The sequence below is a fragment of the Protopterus annectens genome, chromosome 10.part0, assembly GCF_019279795.1.
Source record: "Protopterus annectens isolate FY-2018-M chromosome 10.part0, PAN1.0, whole genome shotgun sequence".
NCBI classification, from domain to species: Eukaryota; Metazoa; Chordata; order Ceratodontiformes; family Protopteridae; genus Protopterus; species Protopterus annectens.
In genome coordinates, this window is record NC_056744.1 from 517,716,284 (window position 1) to 517,738,437 (window position 22,154).

General features: G+C 35.7%; 1 protein-coding gene across 4 annotated transcripts in view; it reads right to left on the reverse strand.

The window, feature by feature from the left end:
* LOC122813204 (voltage-dependent R-type calcium channel subunit alpha-1E-like) overlaps positions 1 to 22,154 on the reverse strand; it is a 4,399,719-nt gene that overhangs the window by 657,012 nt on the left and 3,720,553 nt on the right. For all 4 annotated transcript variants that reach the window (XM_044085387.1, XM_044085385.1, XM_044085384.1 and 1 more), the window contains one exon: positions 5,432 to 5,523. In XM_044085387.1, the coding sequence (XP_043941322.1) occupies positions 5,432 to 5,523 (92 nt within the window). The remainder of the gene's footprint in view (positions 1 to 5,431; positions 5,524 to 22,154) is intronic.

Sequence of the window (22,154 nt, forward strand, 5' to 3'; positions counted from 1 at the left end):
ATCTGCACTTAAAGTTACATTTGGTCGAAAGTTTGTTGTTAAATTTAACTGTTGAGGCTACCCAATAAAGTGAGCTAGCCTGTGTAAGTGATTTATTACTGTTTTTCCTGCATTTCTGTGTACTTTTTAACTTAAAAAAAAAAAAAAAAAAAAAAAAATCCTTGTTTTCCCGCCTTTCTCGACTAGTTTAGACCAGTATACAGGCTTTGCTATATTCTGGACTGTGGTGTAGTTCCTGTGTTGTCCATTGCCTTTCTTGGATAGAAGAAAGTTTCTTTGCTCACCAGTGGGAGTGGGGAGCCTTGAGCAGCCCATCTGTCCCTGAAGGAGTGACCTCACACAAGAGCTTGTAGTAATTGGTCGTTTTGGACCATTTCCAGCTCTTTTGAAGTTCCCTGTTTAAAATCCGCCCCTGAGTGTTTTTTCTGGCTATACTACTCAGAAACAGCTCCTCATGGTCCTGCAGAGTGGTGCTAGCAGCAGAGAACTGAGAAAAGCGACTACTTTCCTGATCTAAGTATTTTTTGCTGTTTTTACCTGAGAGACCTTCCTTTTCTTACTTTGAACAATTTTATACTGCTTTATTACCTGTTTTTTGCATTGTACATTATCTGCACTTAAAGTTACATTTGGTCGAAAGTTTGTTGTTAAATTTAACTGTTGAGGCTACCCACTAAAGTGAGCTAGCCTGTGTAAGTGATTTATTACTGTTTTTCCTGCATTTCTGTGTACTTTTTAACTTAAAAAACAAAAAAAAAAACAAAAAGAAAATCCTTGTTTTCCCGCCTTTCTTGACTAGTTTAGACCAGTATACAGGCTTTGCTGTATTCTGGACTGTGGTGTAGTTCCTGTGTTGTCCACTGCCTTACTTGGATAGAAGGTAGTTTCTTTGCTCACCAGTAGGAGTGGGGAGCCTTGAGCAGCCTATCTGTCCCTGAAGCAGTGACCTTAGCACAAGAGCTTGTAGTAATTGGTCATTTTGGACCATTTCCAGCTCTTTTAAAGTTCCCTGTTTAAAATGCATGTTTGCGCGATTGTGCGCATAACGCAGCGCCGGTTAAACAGGCTTAAACTATTCCTGGCTCCGCCAAGTCTGCACTTCAATTTTTCCCTTAAGAAAGCTCTACTTTCAACAAAATCAGTATATTCGCTTTATCATAAGCCTAGCACTTGCTCCTAAAACCTTTCTTTTAAGTGAAGCACCCTTAAACTAGCGTAAGCACTACATCCACCTACAACCCGTGCTATACCCACTTCCCTTCAAAGTCTTCTCTCTGACCCAGTTACACATTACCCCCTTATACTATTCTGGCATGTCGAGTGGCATATTAGTGATGTCCTCTCCAGTTCAGCTGGTTAATCTGGGAATCCTGAGACAATGTTACAATTGTCTCATGTACACAGACAACCCTCTCCTCCTCCCAACAAACACAAACACTTGTGAGAGATGCAACTATATAGCCAAATTGGAGGCTGAACTCTCTCAACACAGGACTAGCAAGACCAGACAGGAGGAGAAGTTAACCACACACACAACAAACCCAGTTTCACATAAACCAACCACAACTGCAAACCAAACACATAGTAACACAAAGACATACTCGGAGGCTTTAATAAAAAACTTACCGAAACAACAGAGGCTCCCAAAGCAGACATCCAAGAAAACACCACCTCAAAACTCTGCACAAGCAACACATAGTACACAAAGTCAGTGTGCCAAACAATCACAGCCCTTAAGGCAAAACACCATGCCTGATACACTAGTAATAGGTGACTCTATAGTCAGACACACTGACGTCCTGCTTACCAGGCTGAACAAAGAGAGGGTAATGGTGAGCAGCCTGTCGGGAGCTAGGATCCACCACATAACACAAGCATTCAGGTCACTCCAAAGCAAGTACAAATATGACTCCGTCATTGTCCACGCTGGCATGAATGACCCGAGACGTACCTCCTTGGACTACATGAAAAGAGACATAGAGGAGCTCTCTGATTATGTAGCCCAGGCCGGTATGACCCTGACCCTGAGCAGCATCTTGCCCTCACCAAGAATGATGCCACAATACAAAGACAAGATGATCAGCTTTAATAATTGGCTCAATTACTGGTGTCATTCTAGGGGGATCCAATGTCTGTCTGCTTGGGATGACATGCTGGACAAGCCACGCTGCTTCACAAGGGACGGCTTGCACCTGTCACCACTGGGCTTCCGGATATTGGCTAAGGCTCTTGCCACCCCCATAGTACCTTTTTTAGGCAAGGCTCAAAAGACAAACCCACCACCTTAAAAAACAATAAAGGAAAAAAACTAAGGGTAATGCTGCTCAACACCAGAAGTCTAAATCTCAAGATGCAGGCTCTCGAAGCACTCCTCAGTATGGAGAGCATCGATGTCTGTGCAGTAACTGAAACCTGGTTCAAGGCTCCTGAGAGCACCCCAGCATTACCAGGTTATACCTCGTATCATGCATTTCGGCCCCAAAACCTGGGCCGAACCACAAAAGGAGGGGGAGTGTCCATATTCATTAAAAACACCCACACCTCCAGGTTAGTGGCAATGCACGGAGCATCGGAGACCATCCATGTGCAACTAACCGTAGGCAAAACTGCTATACAACTTGTAGCATGCTACAGACCACCCTCGCAATCTCAGGAACTCCATTCAGCCTTCCTGAAGACACTGGAGAATATGAATGTCTCACCAAATACCATCATATTGGGAGACTTCAACTACCCAAACATAGACTGGGTGCATTACTCAAGCCCCAACACCCTAGCCCAAAGGTCCCTGGAATTCATCAACTCAAATGCAATGGAACAACTAGTCACCTCCTCCACAAGGGGAAATAATATACTTGACCTGATCATCACAAACATGGGGACAAAATGCTCAACACCGGAAGTATACCCCTCACTAGTGAGATCAGACCATAAACTAATAACCCTAGATATTCATATCCCTCCTTCACCCCCAGCACAAAAGACCACAGTGAGAAACTTCTCAAAAGCCAACTTTACACTCCTTAGGACTGAAATGGTATCCTTCAAGCCCCCTGGGCCAGTGGAAACCACATCCCACACTACTGAATCCTTCACAAATGCTTTCTACGGGCATCTCCAAGAATGCATGGATCATGCAATCCCAAATAAAACCAAGACCCTTTCCACCAAAGGCAGGCATCCTATCTGGTGGACCCCAGCCATAAACAAACTTTATAACAAGAGAAGGAAGCTACTGCAAGACAGAGCAAAATCCCATAAAGGGAAGGCATCCCTGATCAGCACTAGCAAAAAACTACGTTCGCTAATAAAATCATCAAAGGCCAACTTCGAGAGAAAAATCGCTAAGGACACTAAAGATAATCACAAGGCCTTCTTCAGTTATGTTAGAAACCTGGGCGGAAACCCTCAGATATGCGCAGAGTTAGTTCATAATGGCAAAAAATACACTGAACCCACAGATATTGCCAACATACTGGCAGACAGGTTCAGTGCAAATTTCTCCCCTCCCTCTCCCCCAAAAGACAAATAAATATCTCATCTGAATGCAACCTCCATGAAATCTCAGAGGTCCAGGTGAGAGCTGCCCTCAGCAAAGCTAAAAATACAGCATCCATGGGACCTGACGGTGTCCTGGGTTGCGTGCTATGTGAACTCCTAGAGGAGCTGAACCCGCACATAAGAACGCTGTTTAATCTTAGCCTTGCTACAGGATACGTCCCTGAACACTGGTGTACAGCTACAGTGGCCCCACTCCACAAAGGTGGCACCTCTACAGACCCTGGAAACTACCGCCTCATAAGCTTGACCAGTCTGGTCTGCAAAGCTATGGAAAGGATCATTATGGAACTCATAAACAAAGACATCGGGGACCTACAGACAATTGACCCTACCCAGTTCGGCTTTGTAAAAGGCAGATCTTGTCTTTTAAACCTGATGGACTTTTTTGAAACAGTCACTAGAGCCATTGATGAAGGCAAAGCAGTTCATACAGCCTACCTGGATCTGGCAAAAGCCTTCGACACAATACCCCACTCAGGCATCATAGACAAGCTCAACAGCTTAAATGTAAACCCGTTTGTCACAAGATGGGTTGCAAACTGGCTAAAGGACAGAACCCACAAAGTCAGAATAGCTGGAGCTATGTCAGACTCTAAGCCAGTCACAAGTGGAGTCCCACAGAGCTCTGTCTTGGGACCCCTCTTGTTCGGCATTTATTTCTCAGATGTGCAGGCAAGCATAGGGGGGTTGTGGCTGACAAAGTTCACAGATGACTGCAAACTAGGCGCCATAGTCGACACACCAGCTGACACATGCATCCTCCAGAAGGGCCTCACAGAAACAGACGACTGGTGCCAGAGTCATGGCCTTAAACTAAATGCCAAAAAATGTATAGTCATCCCCTTTGGAAAAAACAAAGTACCCACAAATTACCACATATGTAGTAATCCATTAAGTATGGAAAAAGCAATCAGAGACCTGGGGACCCAAGTTGACAGTGACCTCTCATTTGACACCCACGTCGCCAAAGTGGTTAGAAAGACCTTCTACCTTGCCCACCTTATCATGAAGGGATTCACATCCAGATCAAAGGATGTCATTATACCCTTATATTCCTCCCTTATCAGCCCTATGATTGAGTAAAATGCACCATTTGGTATGTACCTCACCTGGCACCTGCAGCAGCTGAAGAGACCCCAAAAGTACCTTACCAAGAGGATCAAGGGTCTCCAGCATATGTCATATGCTGCCAGACTGAAAATGCTCCAGCTCTATTCAGTAGCATACCGCCTGCTCAGAGGTGATCTGTGCCTTACGTACAAGACCATGTCCAATTCAGAATTAATGGACATGCTCAACTTCAAAAAATCCAAATCCATCAGAGCCACGAGAGCTAAAGATCTAAACCTCAGCACAAATATGAATAGGACATGCTGGAGGGACAGATAAATAACCCAGAGGCTTCCCGCACTGTGGAACAGGATACCTGTCCATGTTAGGCAGAGCCCCTCACTGACTCTCTTCAAGAGAAATCTGGACAAATGGATGGGTGATCGTAGGTTTACCCTGGGGGTCATCTCTGTGTCATTGCTAGATAGAGGCACAGTAAACTAAATTTAATTTAGATTGCACTCTTTTGTATCATTACATGGGGTGGCGAAAGCCACATACACTTTGGCTAGGCTTATAAGGGCAGATAGCCTATTACTATACTATGAAAAAAAAATATATATATATATATATATATATATATATATATATATATATGTATATATATATGTAAATTACACACTCACACACGCACACACACACACCAAGACACTCAGACTCAAAATATGCAAAATTAGAGTATGGAAATATGTAAACTAATATGATGAATAGATTCCAGGCTTTGCAATACACTGTCATAACTTATAATAAAAATGCTTACCGGAACAAAAGCATTAATGAGCTAAAAAATGTCCTGAAGTTATTATGACGATTGATTTGTGAATTGTCGTCTATCCTGATGTTCCCAAATACCTAAAAGCCAAGAGAAAAGTTAAACAACTTTAGAAAAGCAGTTTTACTTCAGCTTATGACAAGCAGTTATTTGTTATAGTTACACAGCAGAAATTAACTAGTTTTTTACAGTTAGAGTCCAGATAGTATTCTGCTTGTAGTAACAAATAAGCAGTTTTTAAGGAATGCTCAATTCTGACATCAAAAACATTTTCTTAACCTTATATTTCTTTTCTCGTTCTGTTAAAAGACATGTCGAGTCATTACCTTTTTTTACACCCTTAGATTTTAGTGGGATATAAAAGCAAGTGTAGATGCAAAGCTTATATGTAACATAAAAAAAATGATAATAAATAAATACGTTATGCAACTATATTCATTACAGCCTGGTTTCTGGGTTGAACGCAAATGTTTGTATTACTTTAATGTTTTACCTGTGGTAAAGAATTGGACAATCAAATAATGACAACATATTTCTTCAGCTACAACTAATGGATGAGAAAAATAACTTTTTTTCTTTTTAATTTACTACTGTAGTATACCAAAGACCAAAGTAATGTAAACACCACAAATATTAGTACTGAAACAGAAAAATCTTTTCTACAGTAGACCCCAGGGTATTCACATGTAAAACCGTCAGATTCTGTACAGTCCCGGCAGACTTCAGTATTTTTTTGTACTCCACTGTCTGCTAACCATCTGCTCCCTGAGATGTATTAGCCTGATTGTTGCCCTCAGTGTTTGAGTCATTCCTGGCCCCTTCATTCCCTGAGAGACAACAGACAATTGCAGATCTGTCATTCTGTAAGCCATCAAGGCTTTTTAAGCTATGACCCTTTCCTTGCCCACTAGCAGCTGACTTGAATATTGTCATTCTGGGAGACCCAGCTATGCCCACCCCAACTGTGCGCATACTTCCACATATACATATTGCAGAGGGCTACCATCACCAGCCTGGTTGTATGAAACTCATATACCTGGTCTATGGCCCAATTCATTACCTGTCAGCCCCTTCTCTAATGTGATATTGGCTGGCCAGCACAATTAATCTCTACACTCAGGATCTCTAAGCTGGCATTGACCCCTCACTCCCACGCCCCCTATGCCCAGATCTTCCAACACTTGGGGTATTCTTATGCACAGTCTGGGCTTCATCTTTGTGTCTCAGATCAGGTTATTAATGTGGTTCATCCCCAGTCAAGTAACGTGGACATAAATTCTAATGGAGTTCTTGGGGTGCAAAACAAGATAAGAAATGTTAATTTTCAGTCTGTCGAAAAAACACAAAACCCAAGGCAGCAGCTCGTGGAGCAACTAGTACGACACAGTGTAGTAATAAATACCAACAGTGAATTCTTCCACCAAAAAAGAACTAGTAGCACAAGAAATGTCAAAAATTCTCATTTTTATTCCACAAAGTCAACAGAGTTTAACGCTTTCATTCCTATTGGAACTTCATCAGAACCCAATTTAAAAACAACACATTCTTATTAATACCATCTTAAAACCAATTAAAACAATCACATGTCCATTCCTACCAAAAGAAATCAGTTAGACTTCATTTAAAATTCAATTGCTTTAATTTTAAAAATGGGAAGTAAAGATAAAGTGTCATTCAGACCTGGAAAATATGTTGCATTTAAAACAATTTGCCAGTTCAGTTCAGACATGTCCAATTGCTCATCAAACACCCTCCCTTGCAAATCCTTGACAACTCTCTCCACTACCATAAATTTAAAAGAGTAGATGGGATTTTTACTAATATGTCTGTATAGTGCATTGCTCAACCTACAATTCCTGATGTCTGCACTATGCTCGTACATACGATCACACAACCTTCCCATAGTTTTACCTGTGTAGAAACTTGTACATAGGTTGCACAATGCCAAATAAACTACATTTTTTGTGTCACAATTAAATCTCCCTTTTACGTAATAAGTGACATTCCTCACTGTAAAGTGGTCAGTAGTCATAATACCTGAACATTGTGAACACGCTCCACATTTTCTAGTTCCATTAATTTGCATATTATCACAACTATCAGAGTGCCTAACTTCCAATTTCTGTTTTAAAGACACCCCCTTTCTGTAAACAAATGTTGGTTTACTACCTATAATTTCTGTAATTTTGCTATATACATCCATATCGCTAGCAAAAATATACCGATTTTTTTCTATTATATTTTTATTATATTTTAATAGCCCTGCTGTCCAAACTGTAAGTAGAGATGAAACTTTTGTTATTAGGTTCATAGGTTGGTACTAGGCTATCAGTCCTAGGGCCTATACAAGCCTAGCCATAACAATTCCCTTGCTATTTCTTCCCACACTGTTTACTTCCCTGGACCCCTGTCTAGCAGGGCGACTGACATGATCCCTGGGGTGAATTTCCTTTCTCCCATCCAATCGTCAAGGTTCCTTTTGAAGAGGGCCAAAGAGGCACTCTGCTTGACATGTATGGGCAATCTATTCTAGACTCTGGGGAGTCTCTGCGTCAGGAATCTATCCCTCCAGCATGTTTTGTTTATTGTGATGACAAGGTTAAGATCCCTGGAGAGTGTGGCTCTGAGGGATTGGGATTTCTTTAAGTGGAGCATGTCCAACAGCTCTGGGTTTGACATGGCCGTGTATGTTAAGCAGAGATTGCCTCTGAGTAGACGATATGCGACAGAGTATAGCTGGAGTTTTTTAAGGCGGTCAGCGTAGGGCATCTGCTTTAGGCCTGTGATTCTTTTAGTGAGGTATTTCTGAGGCCTTTCCAGTTGTTGCAGATGTCTTGAGAGGTACATACCAAACGGGGCATTGTATTCTATAATGGGTCTAATGAGGGATGAGTACAGTAGAACAATGACCTCCTTTTTTCTGGATGAAAAGCCCTTAGTGAAGAGTTGTGCCACATAGAAGTATTTCCTGACTGTTGTGGCGATGTGGTTATCAAAGGTGAGACCACTGTCCACCTGTGTCCCTAAGTCTCTTATCACACTTTTGGTGTTTAGTGTACTGCCACCTATATGGTAATTCACAGATACATGTTTTTCGCCAAATGGGATGACTACACATTTCTTGGCATTGAGCTTGAGCCCATGGCTCTGGCACCAAGCATCTGTTTCTGTAAGGCCCTTTTGTAGAGTATCCACATCATTTGGGGATTCAATAATGGCTCCCAGTTTGCAGTCATCTGTGAACTTTGTTAGCCAGAGTCCCTTAGTGTTGGCCTGTACTTAAGAGAAGTAGATGCCAAACAAGAGCGGTCCCAGGACTGAACCCTGAAGTACTCCACTTGTCACTTGTCTGGAGCTGGATTTGGAGTTGGCTACTTTTACAGTGTGGGTTCTATCAGTTAGCCAGTTTGCAACCCATTGGGTGACGTAGGGATTAATGCCCAGCTTAGTAAGTTTATCTATGATTCCAGAGTGGGGGATGGTGTCAAAGGCCTTGGCAAGGTCAAGATAGACTGTGTGGACCACCTTACCCTTGTCCATGGCTCTGGAGACTGATTCAAAGAAGTCAATCAGGTTCAGGAGACAAGATCGGCCCTTCAAGAACCCAAACTGGGTGGGGTCCAGTGTTTGAAGGTTGCCAATGTCTTTGTTTATAAGTCCCATGATAATACGGCTCCATGGCTTTGCAGATAAGGCTTGTCAGACTAATGGGACGGTAGTTTCCAGGATCCAAGGTGGATTGACCCTCTGTCCTCTGTTAGTAGCCACCATATTTGAACCATCATTTACCAATAGTGGTAAAAATACCCCATTTTGTCTTTTTATAACCACTTTGCCCTTTAGTTCTAAGAAAACCGATGGATATCCTCTTTTCATAAACATGGATAGAACTCTATCACATTCAGTCATAAAATTGTCCATGCTCGATACTATATGTGCCATCCTCACCAGCTGACCCTTGACAACAGCCTTCTTTTGGTGCATGGGATGCCAGCTGGTGAAGTGCAAATAGGTATTGGAGAATGTAGGTCTTTTATAGATGTTGGACACAAACTTCCCCACAGTTCTAATCTTGAACATCCACAAACGAAACACTGGTAACGCAATGAAACCCAATGAACCTTGGATCCTGGTGTGTAAAGTTCTCCTTTATTAAATAGCACCAACAAAATCCGCATACAGCAATTCAACGACAAGGACTAAGCGCTTTCACCCTAGTAAGTAGGGCATCTTCAGAGTAATGAATGAACACTACCATCATCCTTATATAGCAGCCATTTCACTAAATTAAACCTAATTAAGGCTTGCATCATTAAACTTAATTAATTGATTAACAATCAAGTTGAAAAAGAAGAAGAAAAGGAAAAGAAAATGAAAATGAAACTAGACTCACAGTTACTTCCCTTAATCAAATACATAAACATGAAAAAAAAAATATATATATTGTATATATATATATGTATATGTATATGTATATATGTTGTGTACAAGTAAATATAGGTGTAGGATGTTCAATATTAGTTAAACATCTATATTACTTAATCATTCTATTTAATGTTGATGTATTTTAGCAGCATAAAATGTGTTGTTGAAATGTCTTTAAACTATAAGCTATAACATTATGGCATCCGTGAGGACTAATAAAAGATGAACATAAGATATATAACTTATGTTGTATATGTTTATTGTAAAAATATTAAAATGTTTCATGTTGTGAAACTCTCACAGTATCACTAAATGTAATTTATATTATAACATATGTATTAAAATCAATAATCATAATCAAAAATAATATAACAATATCAAAATAATAAAATTGTTACAATTATCATAATGTTCAAATTAAGTTAAAAAATTATGTTAAAAAATTATGTATATATATATATATATATATATATAATTAACAAAATTCATGTTAAATAATTGTGAAATTGTATAAATATTAATAATTATTAATAAATACAATTAAATTCGCAATATAAATATTTCAAATTCACAATATAAATATAAATATTTAAAACCTGCCATAAATATATAAATTAAATATATATACAATATAAATAGTAACATAATAATCTAATATAGTTAACCATTTAATTAGATATAAATAATAACATAATAATTTAATATAGTTAACCATATGAATAAATACAATTAACATTATAAAAATTATAAAATTTATAAAAATTAGATGGTGTGATGATGTCGAAAAGCATCATTAAATATTAAATACTAATTATCAATTATCAAAATATTAATATTAGTTATTAAATAAACATTAAATAATTAAACATTTAAATAAACTGCGATCTAAGCTTTAATATGCTAGATATAGAAATTTGTTCATTAATGCCAGGCAACGTTGTGGCATTTAATCTAAGTTGCCACAAACATTCCTTTGCTTCTAATATCATTTTTTCATCACCACCATTATTTTCTTTGTTATATGTTCTATCAATAATAAAAAATATTAATATTTTAAAATTACAACAATTGATACTGTGGTTATATAGAGCACTAGTTGTTTTATGTTTTTTTATATCACGTAAATGTTCACTAATGCGTGTTTTAAGTTTTCTAATAGTTTTTCCTACATAAAACGCATGACAGGCAGTACAGGATGCTACATAAACCACCATTTTTGAATTACAGTTGCATAGCCCTGGACATCTAATAGTCTTAACATAATTGTAAATATAGAGGTAGGGACCATCATTAATAAATCTACAAACATGACATGCTCCACATTTATTCATTTTAGAATTTTTATACACATCATAATTACTATGCTGTTCAAATAGATTTTTTAAGTTTCTACCTCTACTAAAAGTTATTTTAGGTGTATTTCCTATTATGTCCCTAAATTCATGATTTAATTCAAAGACACTAGTCCAGGCTTCATGTATAGCATTAACTATTTGTTGAGAACAATTATTAAATGGTAAGATAAAAGTGTCATGTCTTGAAGTAGGTAATTTCATGATTGTATTATTGTCAGAGGCCAAGGAGATAATTGGTTTATATAGTGTACTCCTTTTAGATAAAATTTCTCTAGTCATCTCTTGAACAATATCAACAGGGTATCCTCTAGCCAAAAACATATTTGTAATTTTCTCCAATTCATTTTCAAAAACTACTTCATTACTGACAATTCTTGACAATCGAACCATTTGTCCTTTAAATAAATTCTTTTTTTGGTGCATAGGATGACAACTGTCAAAATGTAAAAAAGAATTCAAGTATGTTTTCTTCCTGTAAATACCTGAATCAAACTTATGATTATCCAAACAGAGCGTGATGTCTAAAAAATTGACATTGTTAACAAACACATGACTGGTAAATTTTAGAAAACTCGTAGTTTTACCCAAAAAAGTAACAAATGCATTGAATTCATCTTCAGATCCTTTCCAAAAAATAAGGATATCATCTAAAAAGCGTAGGTATAATAAAACGTTGTTCCAAAATGTACTTGTAGTAACATATTCAGACTCCCAATAGGCTAGAACCAAATTGGCATAAATGGGGGCACACCTGGCCCCCATAGCTACCCCCTTGATTTGTCTGAAAAAATTTTTGTTGAAGAACAAAAAATTGTTCTCCAAAACCAATTCTAACATCTCAGTAAGTAATCGGTTTTCAGGACTGTTATGTTTACTATATTTATTTAAGCATGCTTCAAACATCTCCAAACCTTGATCATGAGGAATAACTGTAAATAAATTGATGATTCACCTTTGTACCTACATTCAAATTAGATGTAGGTAAGGTATTGACAAATTTAAAAATGTATACTAGACTTTTAAATTTAAAATTATTTTTTCACAATACAGGAGATCCATTGCAAAGCTCCAGACATTTGAGTCTTAAATGCCATAGTACTTTCATACCCCCACAAAATTGTTTGATTCAGATCTTCGAAAAGTTATGTGAATCACAAATTAGAAGAATTGTAAAATATAATAATGTTAATAAGAGTAATTTGACACCACCAGAGAAGTTTTGTCTTAAAGAACTTACGGATTCAGACAAATATCGAATCATGAAACCGGACAAAGGTGGGGGAGTAGTCATTATGCTTAATTCTGATTATAACAATAGGATGTCCACTATGTTGGAAGACAATGAAACATATCAAAAAGTTAGTAGAAATGAGATCAATCAAGCATACACTAAGATTGATTGGCTGTTTTATGAATTCTTGATGGATGGGAGAATAGATCAACAAACTTACAACTTTATTTCAGTTGAATTCCCAATTACTCCATCCATATTTGGGATCCCCAAGATTCATAAAAACATGAACCATCCACCGTTTAGACCTATAGTGTCAGCCAAAGGATCAAAGACAGAACCATTGGCTGCCTATATTGATTTCAAATGTAAACCTATTTTGAATTCCATACCACATATTATAAAAGATGCATGGCATTGTCTTGATATCATTAGACAATTCATGAATACTTTTGATTTTAGAACCAAATTTTTAATGGCTACTGTGGACATCATCAATTTATTTACAGTTATTCCTCATGATCAAGGTTTGGAGATGTTTGAAGCATGCTTAAATAAATATAGTAAACATAACAGTCCTGAAAACCGATTACTTACTGAGATGTTAGAATTGGTTTTGGAGAACAATTTTTTGTTCTTCAACAAAAATTTTTTCAGACAAATCAAGGGGGTAGCTATGGGGGCCAGGTGTGCCCCCATTTATGCCAACTTGGTTCTAGCCTATTGGGAGTCTGAATACGTTACTACAAGTACATTTTGGAACAAAGTTTTATTATACCTACACTTTTTAGATGATATCCTTATTTTTTGGAAAGGATCTGAAGATGAATTCAATGCATTTGTTACTTTTTTGGGTAAAACTACGAGTTTTCTAAAATTTACCAGTCATGTGTTTGTTAACAATGTCAATTTTTTAGACATCACGCTCTGTTTGGATAATAATAAGTTTGATTCAGGTATTTACAGGAAGAAAACATACTTGAATTCTTTTTTACATTTTGACAGTTGTCATCCTATGCACCAAAAAAAGAATTTAGTTAAAGGACAAATGGTTCGATTGTCAAGAATTGTCAGTAATGAAGTAGTTTTTGAAAATGAATTGGAGAAAATTACAAATATGTTTTTGGCTAGAGGATATCCTGTTGATATTGTTCAAGAGATGAGTAGAGAAATTTTATCTAAAAGGAGTACACTATATAAACCAATTATCTCCTTGGCCTCTGACAATAATACAATCATGAAATTACCTACTTCAAGACATGACACTTTTATCTTACCATTTAATAATTGTTCTCAACAAATAGTTAATGCTATACATGAAGCCTGGACTAGTGTCTTTGAATTAAATCATGAATTTAGGGACATAATAGGAAATACACCTAAAATAACTTTTAGTAGAGGTAGAAACTTAAAAAATCTATTTGAACAGCATAGTAATTATGATGTGTATAAAAATTCTAAAATGAATAAATGTGGAGCATGTCATGTTTGTAGATTTATTAATGATGGTCCCTACCTCTATATTTACAATTATGTTAAGACTATTAGATGCCCAGGGCTATGCAACTGTAATTCAAAAATGGTGGTTTATGTAGCATCCTGTACTGCCTGTCATGCATTTTATGTAGGAAAAACTATTAGAAAACTTAAAACACGCATTAGTGAACATTTACGTGATATAAAAAAACATAAAACAACTAGTGCTCTATATAACCACAGTATCAATTGTTGTAATTTTAAAAGATTTATATTTTTTATTATTGATAGAACATATAACAAAGAAAATAATGGTGGTGATGAAAAATGATATTAGAAGCAAAGGAATGTTTGTGGCAACTTAGATTAAATGCCACAATGTTGCCTGGCATTAATGAACAAATTTCTATATCTAGCATATTAAAGCTTAGATCGCAGTTTATTTAAATGTTTAATTATTTAATGTTTATTTAATAACTAATATTAATATTTTGATAATTGATAATTAGTATTTAATATTTAATGATGCTTTTCGACATCATCACACCATCTAATTTTTATAAATTTTATAATTTTTATAATGTTAATTGTATTTATTCATATGGTTAACTATATTAAATTATTATGTTATTATTTATATCTAATTAAATGGTTAACTATATTAGATTATTATGTTACTATTTATATTGCATATATATTTAATTTATATATTTATGGCAGGTTTTAAATATTTATATTTATATTGTGAATTTTAAATATTTATATTATGAATTTAATTGTATTTATTAATAATTATTAATATTTATACAATTTCACAATTATTTAACATGAATTTTGTTAATTTTATATATATATATATATACATAATTTTTTAACATAATTTTTTAACTTAATTTTAACATTATGATAATTGTAACAATTTTATTATTTTGATATTGTTATATTATTTTTGATTATGATTATTGATTTTAATACATATGTTATAATATAAATTACATTTAGTGATACTGTGAGAGTTTCACAACATGAAACATTTTAATATTTTTACAATAAACATATACAACATAAGTTATATATCTTATGTTCATCTTTTATTAGTCCTCACGGATGCCATAATGTTATAGCTTATAGTTTAAAGACATTTCAACAACACATTTTATGCTGCTAAAATACATCAACATTAAATAGAATGATTAAGTAATATAGATGTTTAACTAATATTGAACATCCTACACCTATATTTACTTGTACACAACATATATACATATACATATACATATATATATATACAATATATATATATTTTTTTTTTCATGTTTATGTATTTGATTAAGGGAAGTAACTGTGAGTCTAGTTTCATTTTCATTTTCTTTTCCTTTTCTTCTTCTTTTTCAACTTGATTGTTAATCAATTAATTAAGTTTAATGATGTAAGCCTTAATTAGGTTTAATTTAGTGAAATGGTTGCTATAGAAGGATGATGGTAGTGTTCATTCATTACTCTGAAGTTGCCCTACTTACTAGGGTGAAAGCGCTTAGTCCTTGTCGTTGAATTGCTGTATGCGGATTTTGTTGGTGCTATTTAATAAAGGAGAACTTTACACACCAGGATCCAAGGTTCGTTGGGTTTCATTGCGTTCCCCTCAGTTCTATCCTTAGTGCAATATCTAAGTAGTGGATATATTCACTGCTAAAATGTGATGAAAAAGATAAAAACTCCACAGTATTATACAAATAAACAAGAAACTGCTCCAATCTTTCAATGGTATCATTCCATAAAAGAAAAATATTGTCCAAAAACCTAATATACAAACCCCAACATTGGGCAAAAGGACTATTCAGGACAAATATTTCTTCCCACTTGGCCATAACATAATTAGCAAACATGGGGGCACAAGCAGCTCCCATTGCCATCCCCATAACCTGCCTATACAACTGACCTTCAAAATATATATAATTGTGTTTAAGAACCAATTCCATCAAGTTAACCATTGCAGCTGTTCTCCAATTTGTCATTTTAAATACTTTGTTCAGTTGTTGTTGTTCAAAATAGTCCAAACCACCCCTATGGAAGAATCACAGAAAATAGGTTTTTAACATCAATAGTAACAAATATGCCATCGGGATTAAAAGTTGTCTCACTTATCTTTGTCAAAAAAGCCCACGAGTCCATGCATATCTGTTTTATATAACCTATACCCTTTTTCAAGTTTAAATCCAAAAATCTTGCTATTGAACTTGTCTTTGACCTCTCTCCATCAACATGTTTGTGGAGTTTTTGTTAAGGCTGTTGTCAAGGGTCAGCTGGTGAGGGTGGCACATATGGTATCGAACATGGACAATTTTATGATTGAATGTGATAGAGTTCTGTCCATGTTTATGAAAAGAGGATATCCATTGGTTTTCTTAGAAGAACTAAAGAGCGAAGTGGTTAGAAAAAGACAAAATGGGGTATTTTTACCACTATTGGGAAATGATGGTTCAACTATGGTGGCTACTAACAGAGGGTCAATAACAAGAGATTCATCTCTACTTACAGTTTGGACAGCAGGGCTATTAAAAATATAATAGAAAAAAATTGGTATATTTTTGCTAGTTATACAGATGTATATAGCAAAATAACAGAAATTATGGGTAGTAAATCAACATTTGTATACAGAAAGGGGGTGTCTTTAAAACAGAAATTGGAAGTTAGGCACTGTAATAGTTGTAATAATATTTAAATTAATGGAACTAGAAAATGTGGAGCGTGTTCACAATGTTCAGGTATTATGACTACTGACCACTTTACAGTGGGGAATGCCACTTATTATGTAAAGGGGAGATTTAATTGTGGCACAAAAAATTTTGTTTATTTGGCATTGTGCAACCTATGTACAAGTTTCTACATAGGTAAAACTATGAGAAGGTTGTGTGATCGTATGTACGAGCATAGTGCAGACATCAGGAATTGTAAGTTGAGCAATGCACTATATAGACATATTAGTAAAAATCCCACCCACTCTTTTCAATTTATGGTAGTGGAGAGAGTTGTCAATGATTTGCAAGGGAGGGTGGTTGATGAGGATTTGGACATGTCTGAACTGAAGTGGCAAATTGTTTTAAACACAACATATTTTCCAGGTCTGAATGACACTTTATCTTTACCTCCCATTTTAAAATTAAAGCAATTGAATTTTAAATGAAGTCGAACCGATTCTATCGGAAGGAATTGACATGTGATTGTTTTAATTGGTTTTAAGATGGTATTAATATGAATGCGTTGTTTTTAAATTGGGTTCTGATGAAGTTCCAATAGGAATGAAAGTGCTAAACTCTGTTGACTTTGTGGAATAAAAATGAGAATTTTTGACATTTCTTGGACTACTAGTTCTTTTTTGTTGGAAGAATTCACTGCTGGTATTTCTTATTACACCGTGTCCTACTAGTTTTTCCATGAGCTGCTGCCTTGGGGTTTGTGTTTTTTCGACAGTTAATTTTCAGTCTGCCTTTATCACCACATATAATATGGCTAGTAGGCAGATTGCTAATATTTTACAGATGAACTGGGTGTCTGTGTCCTCATGCAACGATATAAGGCAATGTGTAGGTGAGAAACCCATTATTGTGTATAGGAAATGTTGCTGTCTTAAAAACATTTTGGGGGCCCGTGTTAGAGGACAAAAGGCGGGTCTATGAGGAAATGTGGTGCTTGTAATTACTGTGCTTACATAATGGAGGGATCATCCTTCAATATTAATGGGGTGACAGTACGACTGAAACAGAAATGCTCCTGTCGGACAGACAAAGTGGTGTATTGTGCCTTTTGTAAGGCCTGTCCTGTTTTTTTATATAGGGAAGACCAAGAGAAAGTTAAAATGTCTTTATGAGAACTTAAGAGATATTAGATTAAAGGAGGACACCAATGCTTTGGCCAAGCATCATAAGGAATTTGAGGGTCATTCATTCAAGTTCAGTATTATTGAACCTTTTCACATGGACCTGTGGGGGGGACCCTGGCCTCTACAACTTGAAAAACAAGAGGCCTTGTGGCAACTGAGAACTAATGCCACTCAATGGCTGGGCAATAATGATTCCTTTTCTATGACATGCTTTTTGAAATTAAAAGCACTAGAAAGGTAATGACTTGATTTTTAAGTACCATCTGTATATGTCTATACATATATATATATATATATATATATATATATATATATATATATATTATATATTGTATATACACAATATATATATATATATATATATATATATATATATATGTTTTTTGAGTACAGTATCATGGAGTTGAATGATAAAAAAAAGTCTCACAAAACTTGGGTAATATATACTTCAGTTTTATGTGCTTTTAACAATTTGTTGTGATGTTGTTGTTTTTCTTTCGGCTTTTCCCGGAAAGGGGTCGCCACAGCGGAACTCTGGTCAGCTAATGATTGACAGTAGATTTTTATGGTGCCGAGGTGCCAGCTCGACGCCCAACCTTCAACAAAGGCACGCCCATTCATGCATGTCTTTCGAACGCTATTTATTTAAATGGTTTTTATGAAATTTAGGAATGATGGAGTGTAATATATGCAGGTTTTTATATATAGTTTGCCTTTACACATTTTATGTAATTTGTGTTCATTTTGACAGTATTTCATTGCATGCCAGCTTAATTTTCCTATGGGGGTTTTGATTAATATGCTTGATGGTCTGAACATCCCTATTGGTGGATTAGGTTAGGGGGAGTGTTATTTAAAAGGAGCCTTCTTGGTGGCTATTTTATCTTAATAAAATCTCTGAATAGTCAGAGTTGAAAGCGCTTGACATTGTTTTAAAAGATCATTTTTATCTGGCTTTTTTCAGTGTGAATAAATTCTGTATAATTTTGTATTCTTGACTGGGCTGGGCCCATGATCCTGAGCTTAATTTTAGGATTTGTTTTGTACTTTCTTTGTTTGGTCTATTAAATACCTTAATGGAAAAGACGGCTGAGTTGGAGGATGGAGCTTAAATTCTACGTTAATGATTATAGAAATGATCATCATGTTTTCTTGTTCCTGCCAGACTGTAAAAATTAAGCTTAACATGAATAGGAATCTCTTAGTGTAATGTAACACATCAAATTTGTTGTAGGAAAGCTATGTTACAAAGCAAGAGATTAAATGCAAAGATTAAGTGAAAGAACTGAAGTTTAGATTTTAACTTAAGACATCCTAGAACTTTAAGTGAATAACAGAGAAGAGCTATTCCTGAATAGTAAGACATAAATCTAACTAGCCAACAATAGGAAAATGAAATAGTCTGTGCTGGTGGGAGGTGAGTATTTTTTCCTGGAAATTATTATAGGGTCAATGCAGCATCTTAGGGTGGTTTGAATGAAATTGCAATCTGGTTAACTATTTTTAGTGCAATGACCATTACAGTAGATGAAGCATGGATACGGTAATAAGAAAACCACAGGTCAGCCCTTAGAAATGTTTTTCTATTCAGGTAAACAGTCCTCCAATAAATAATACTAACATTACTTCTAAAAGGCAGGCATATTATAAATGGAGCATTATGTCATTGTCTAAACATAATCTCCTAGCTGTCTGCTTGCTGTGCCACTATGGTTTTCTCTCTTAACAACCATTTTCTTAAGTTTCATCTATTAACTGCTAGCTATGTAGACTGTAGTCATTTATAAGTTTATTTCACAGCCAAAATACTAAAATATTTGTTATACATCTAGTAACTGCTAATAATGTTTCCATGTCATGACAAAATAGTGTTATTTAAAAAAAGCTATGAACAGTCTAAGCACGTGCTAAATAAATGTCTCTGCTTCCTTCCTCACTTTTAAAAAGTTGTGTAAGGGGTTTTAGCTTCCACAAGTCTATATTGACTTACCAAACAGATTCTTTCAGACAGAAGATCTACACATCATATATTCCTGCATCTATCTGTACTGTACTTTATTAATGTGTATTGTATGTACTGTATTCATTGTAATAATCTTTGTGGAGCTTTACTCTCTGGGCCTCTGCTGTAAATGGGAATCTATGCTCAGTCAGACTTTCCTGGTAAACAAATGTAAAATAAATAAATAAATAAATTTGACTATTGTATAGTAATAAGCAATCAACTTTAAAATGGGTTTGCACGGGGTCTGCGGTTATGATTCATACAGTCCCTGTACTCACAATTTCTATGCATCCTAACTCTAATATCATATAGATTCAAAGAAAGGATAATATATCTTTCCAAATTAGTACAAACTCAGAGGAAGCACACTTAATGACTGGAAATTAGGGGCAGAGATCTCACACATTGAGGGATACATGAGACAAAGCCTCATGAATCAACCTGCCCTTCCACTGCACAATTTATTAAAAGCTTTATAGCAATCTACCACATGGGGGTAAGGGCACTCATGGCAGACCATCCATGATACACAGTGCTTTGGGACTATGAAGTAGACCTCTGTCCACACTGCACTTGTAGGATGAACCATTATTTTAAATAACCCATCTGTTGTCTTGTTTATTTCAGTTCCTTGACAAACAAAAGAAAAAAGGTGATACTGAGTCTTTCTCTGAGCGGTCAGAATACTTTATTTTCAAAGCATGTTGTTTTATGTAAAAACGTCTGTTATGTATTTAAGTCATTTGTACTACACAGTGGTAGCAGTTACATTTTCTAAGAGAAAAGTGAAAAGCTTTAATTGATATGGTAGTCATTCAGCTTCATTACTTTCACAACTTTTCCAGAACAAAAATTATAAGAAATGCCCTGACTGAAGGGGGGAGAACTTCCCACATCCTTCTTGCAAAGGGCAAAGCCTGCTTCATCACCTTACTAAACACAAAGAATGTTGTTATATTAAATGACTGCTATGCCATTACAGCTTGTCAGCAAAATGTTGCCCCACATAATCTGACTGATTAATAAGTCCTCAGAGACAAACTCACTCATGTATTCCTCTTTACCCATCATCATAGTACCCCTCATAAAAACAGACTTTTGTATCCAGTTTATTGTTGGAGCAGTGAGTAATAGGTTTTATGGTCCTGGATGATAGCCAGTGAGGGGTTTTGCAGGTTATAGCTCAGGCACTTTTGAATGGCCCTGCATATCAGACATGCAATGCACACAGACTTGTTTTGCTCCTTAACAGTATCTAAGTGTGCTACTTTCAGCCAGTCCTGTGTCAAGAATCTGCTTCCAGGGCTACCACTTGCATGTTCACTAGAAGATAAGGACCACTTCCTTCCCTCAGGATAGGGTATGGAACTAATATCTGTGTAGTCTGTGCCATAGTCAGCATTACAGCCACTATGCCAATGATATCAGTTAATCTGACAACAATTCTGACATACAAAGTTAATAGTAAATATTAATTAGCACTGATAGGGAAATGCCAAAATCTAATTCTGTTGGACTGTATCACAAATGTTGAACAATTTGTTATTTTTGGGACAGAGATCTTTCATTGATCTTTCTTTTTTCCCCATTAAAATTATAACATTTTTAAGTCAGTTTTAGTATACTTTTAAGATACAGACTGAATTGATTTGTTTTTTCTTTAGGCATGGAACTGCCTTTGATGATACAAAGGGCTCTTTACTATGGCTAATTATATACTTGTTAATTGGGTTACTAGAGTGAGCCACAGTAAACCACATTCAGTTGTTGTACATGCTGGGCATTTAGGCAGCTCCCCAGCAAATACATAAAAAGCAAAGCATATATGAGTGTAGTTAGTATGGCATTATTTTCTGTTGTCATTTTTTGCTAGGTGTTTTAATGTCCAGTATAATTCAAAGTTTAATATTCAGTATAATTCAGAATCTAACTTGGCTATGTCTTGATTACAGATGTGTGTGATTCAAGAAAATAATTTGCCATGGCTAAGGGCAAACACATGCACTACCAGCTAGTTAGGACTGTAGTTCTCTTCACCGTGTTCATTAAAACACAGTCTGCCAGAGCAGTGATCCCTAAGGTTCTGCACAGAAGAGATCTTTGAATCATTTATATAGGACTGACATACTTATATGACACAATATTTCATTCTTAAATTAACATAAAGCACAGTAGAAACAATAATTTCTTTTCTTCACACAATGTTAATAAACGATAGGAAAAATACTATGTGAATATGAGCATTTCTTTCAACTTTGCATTATGCATTCTTAAACAATTACCATTTAACTTTCGGTTAATTCACAGAAGCAGAAAACCTCCAAAAATCTAGTTTCCAA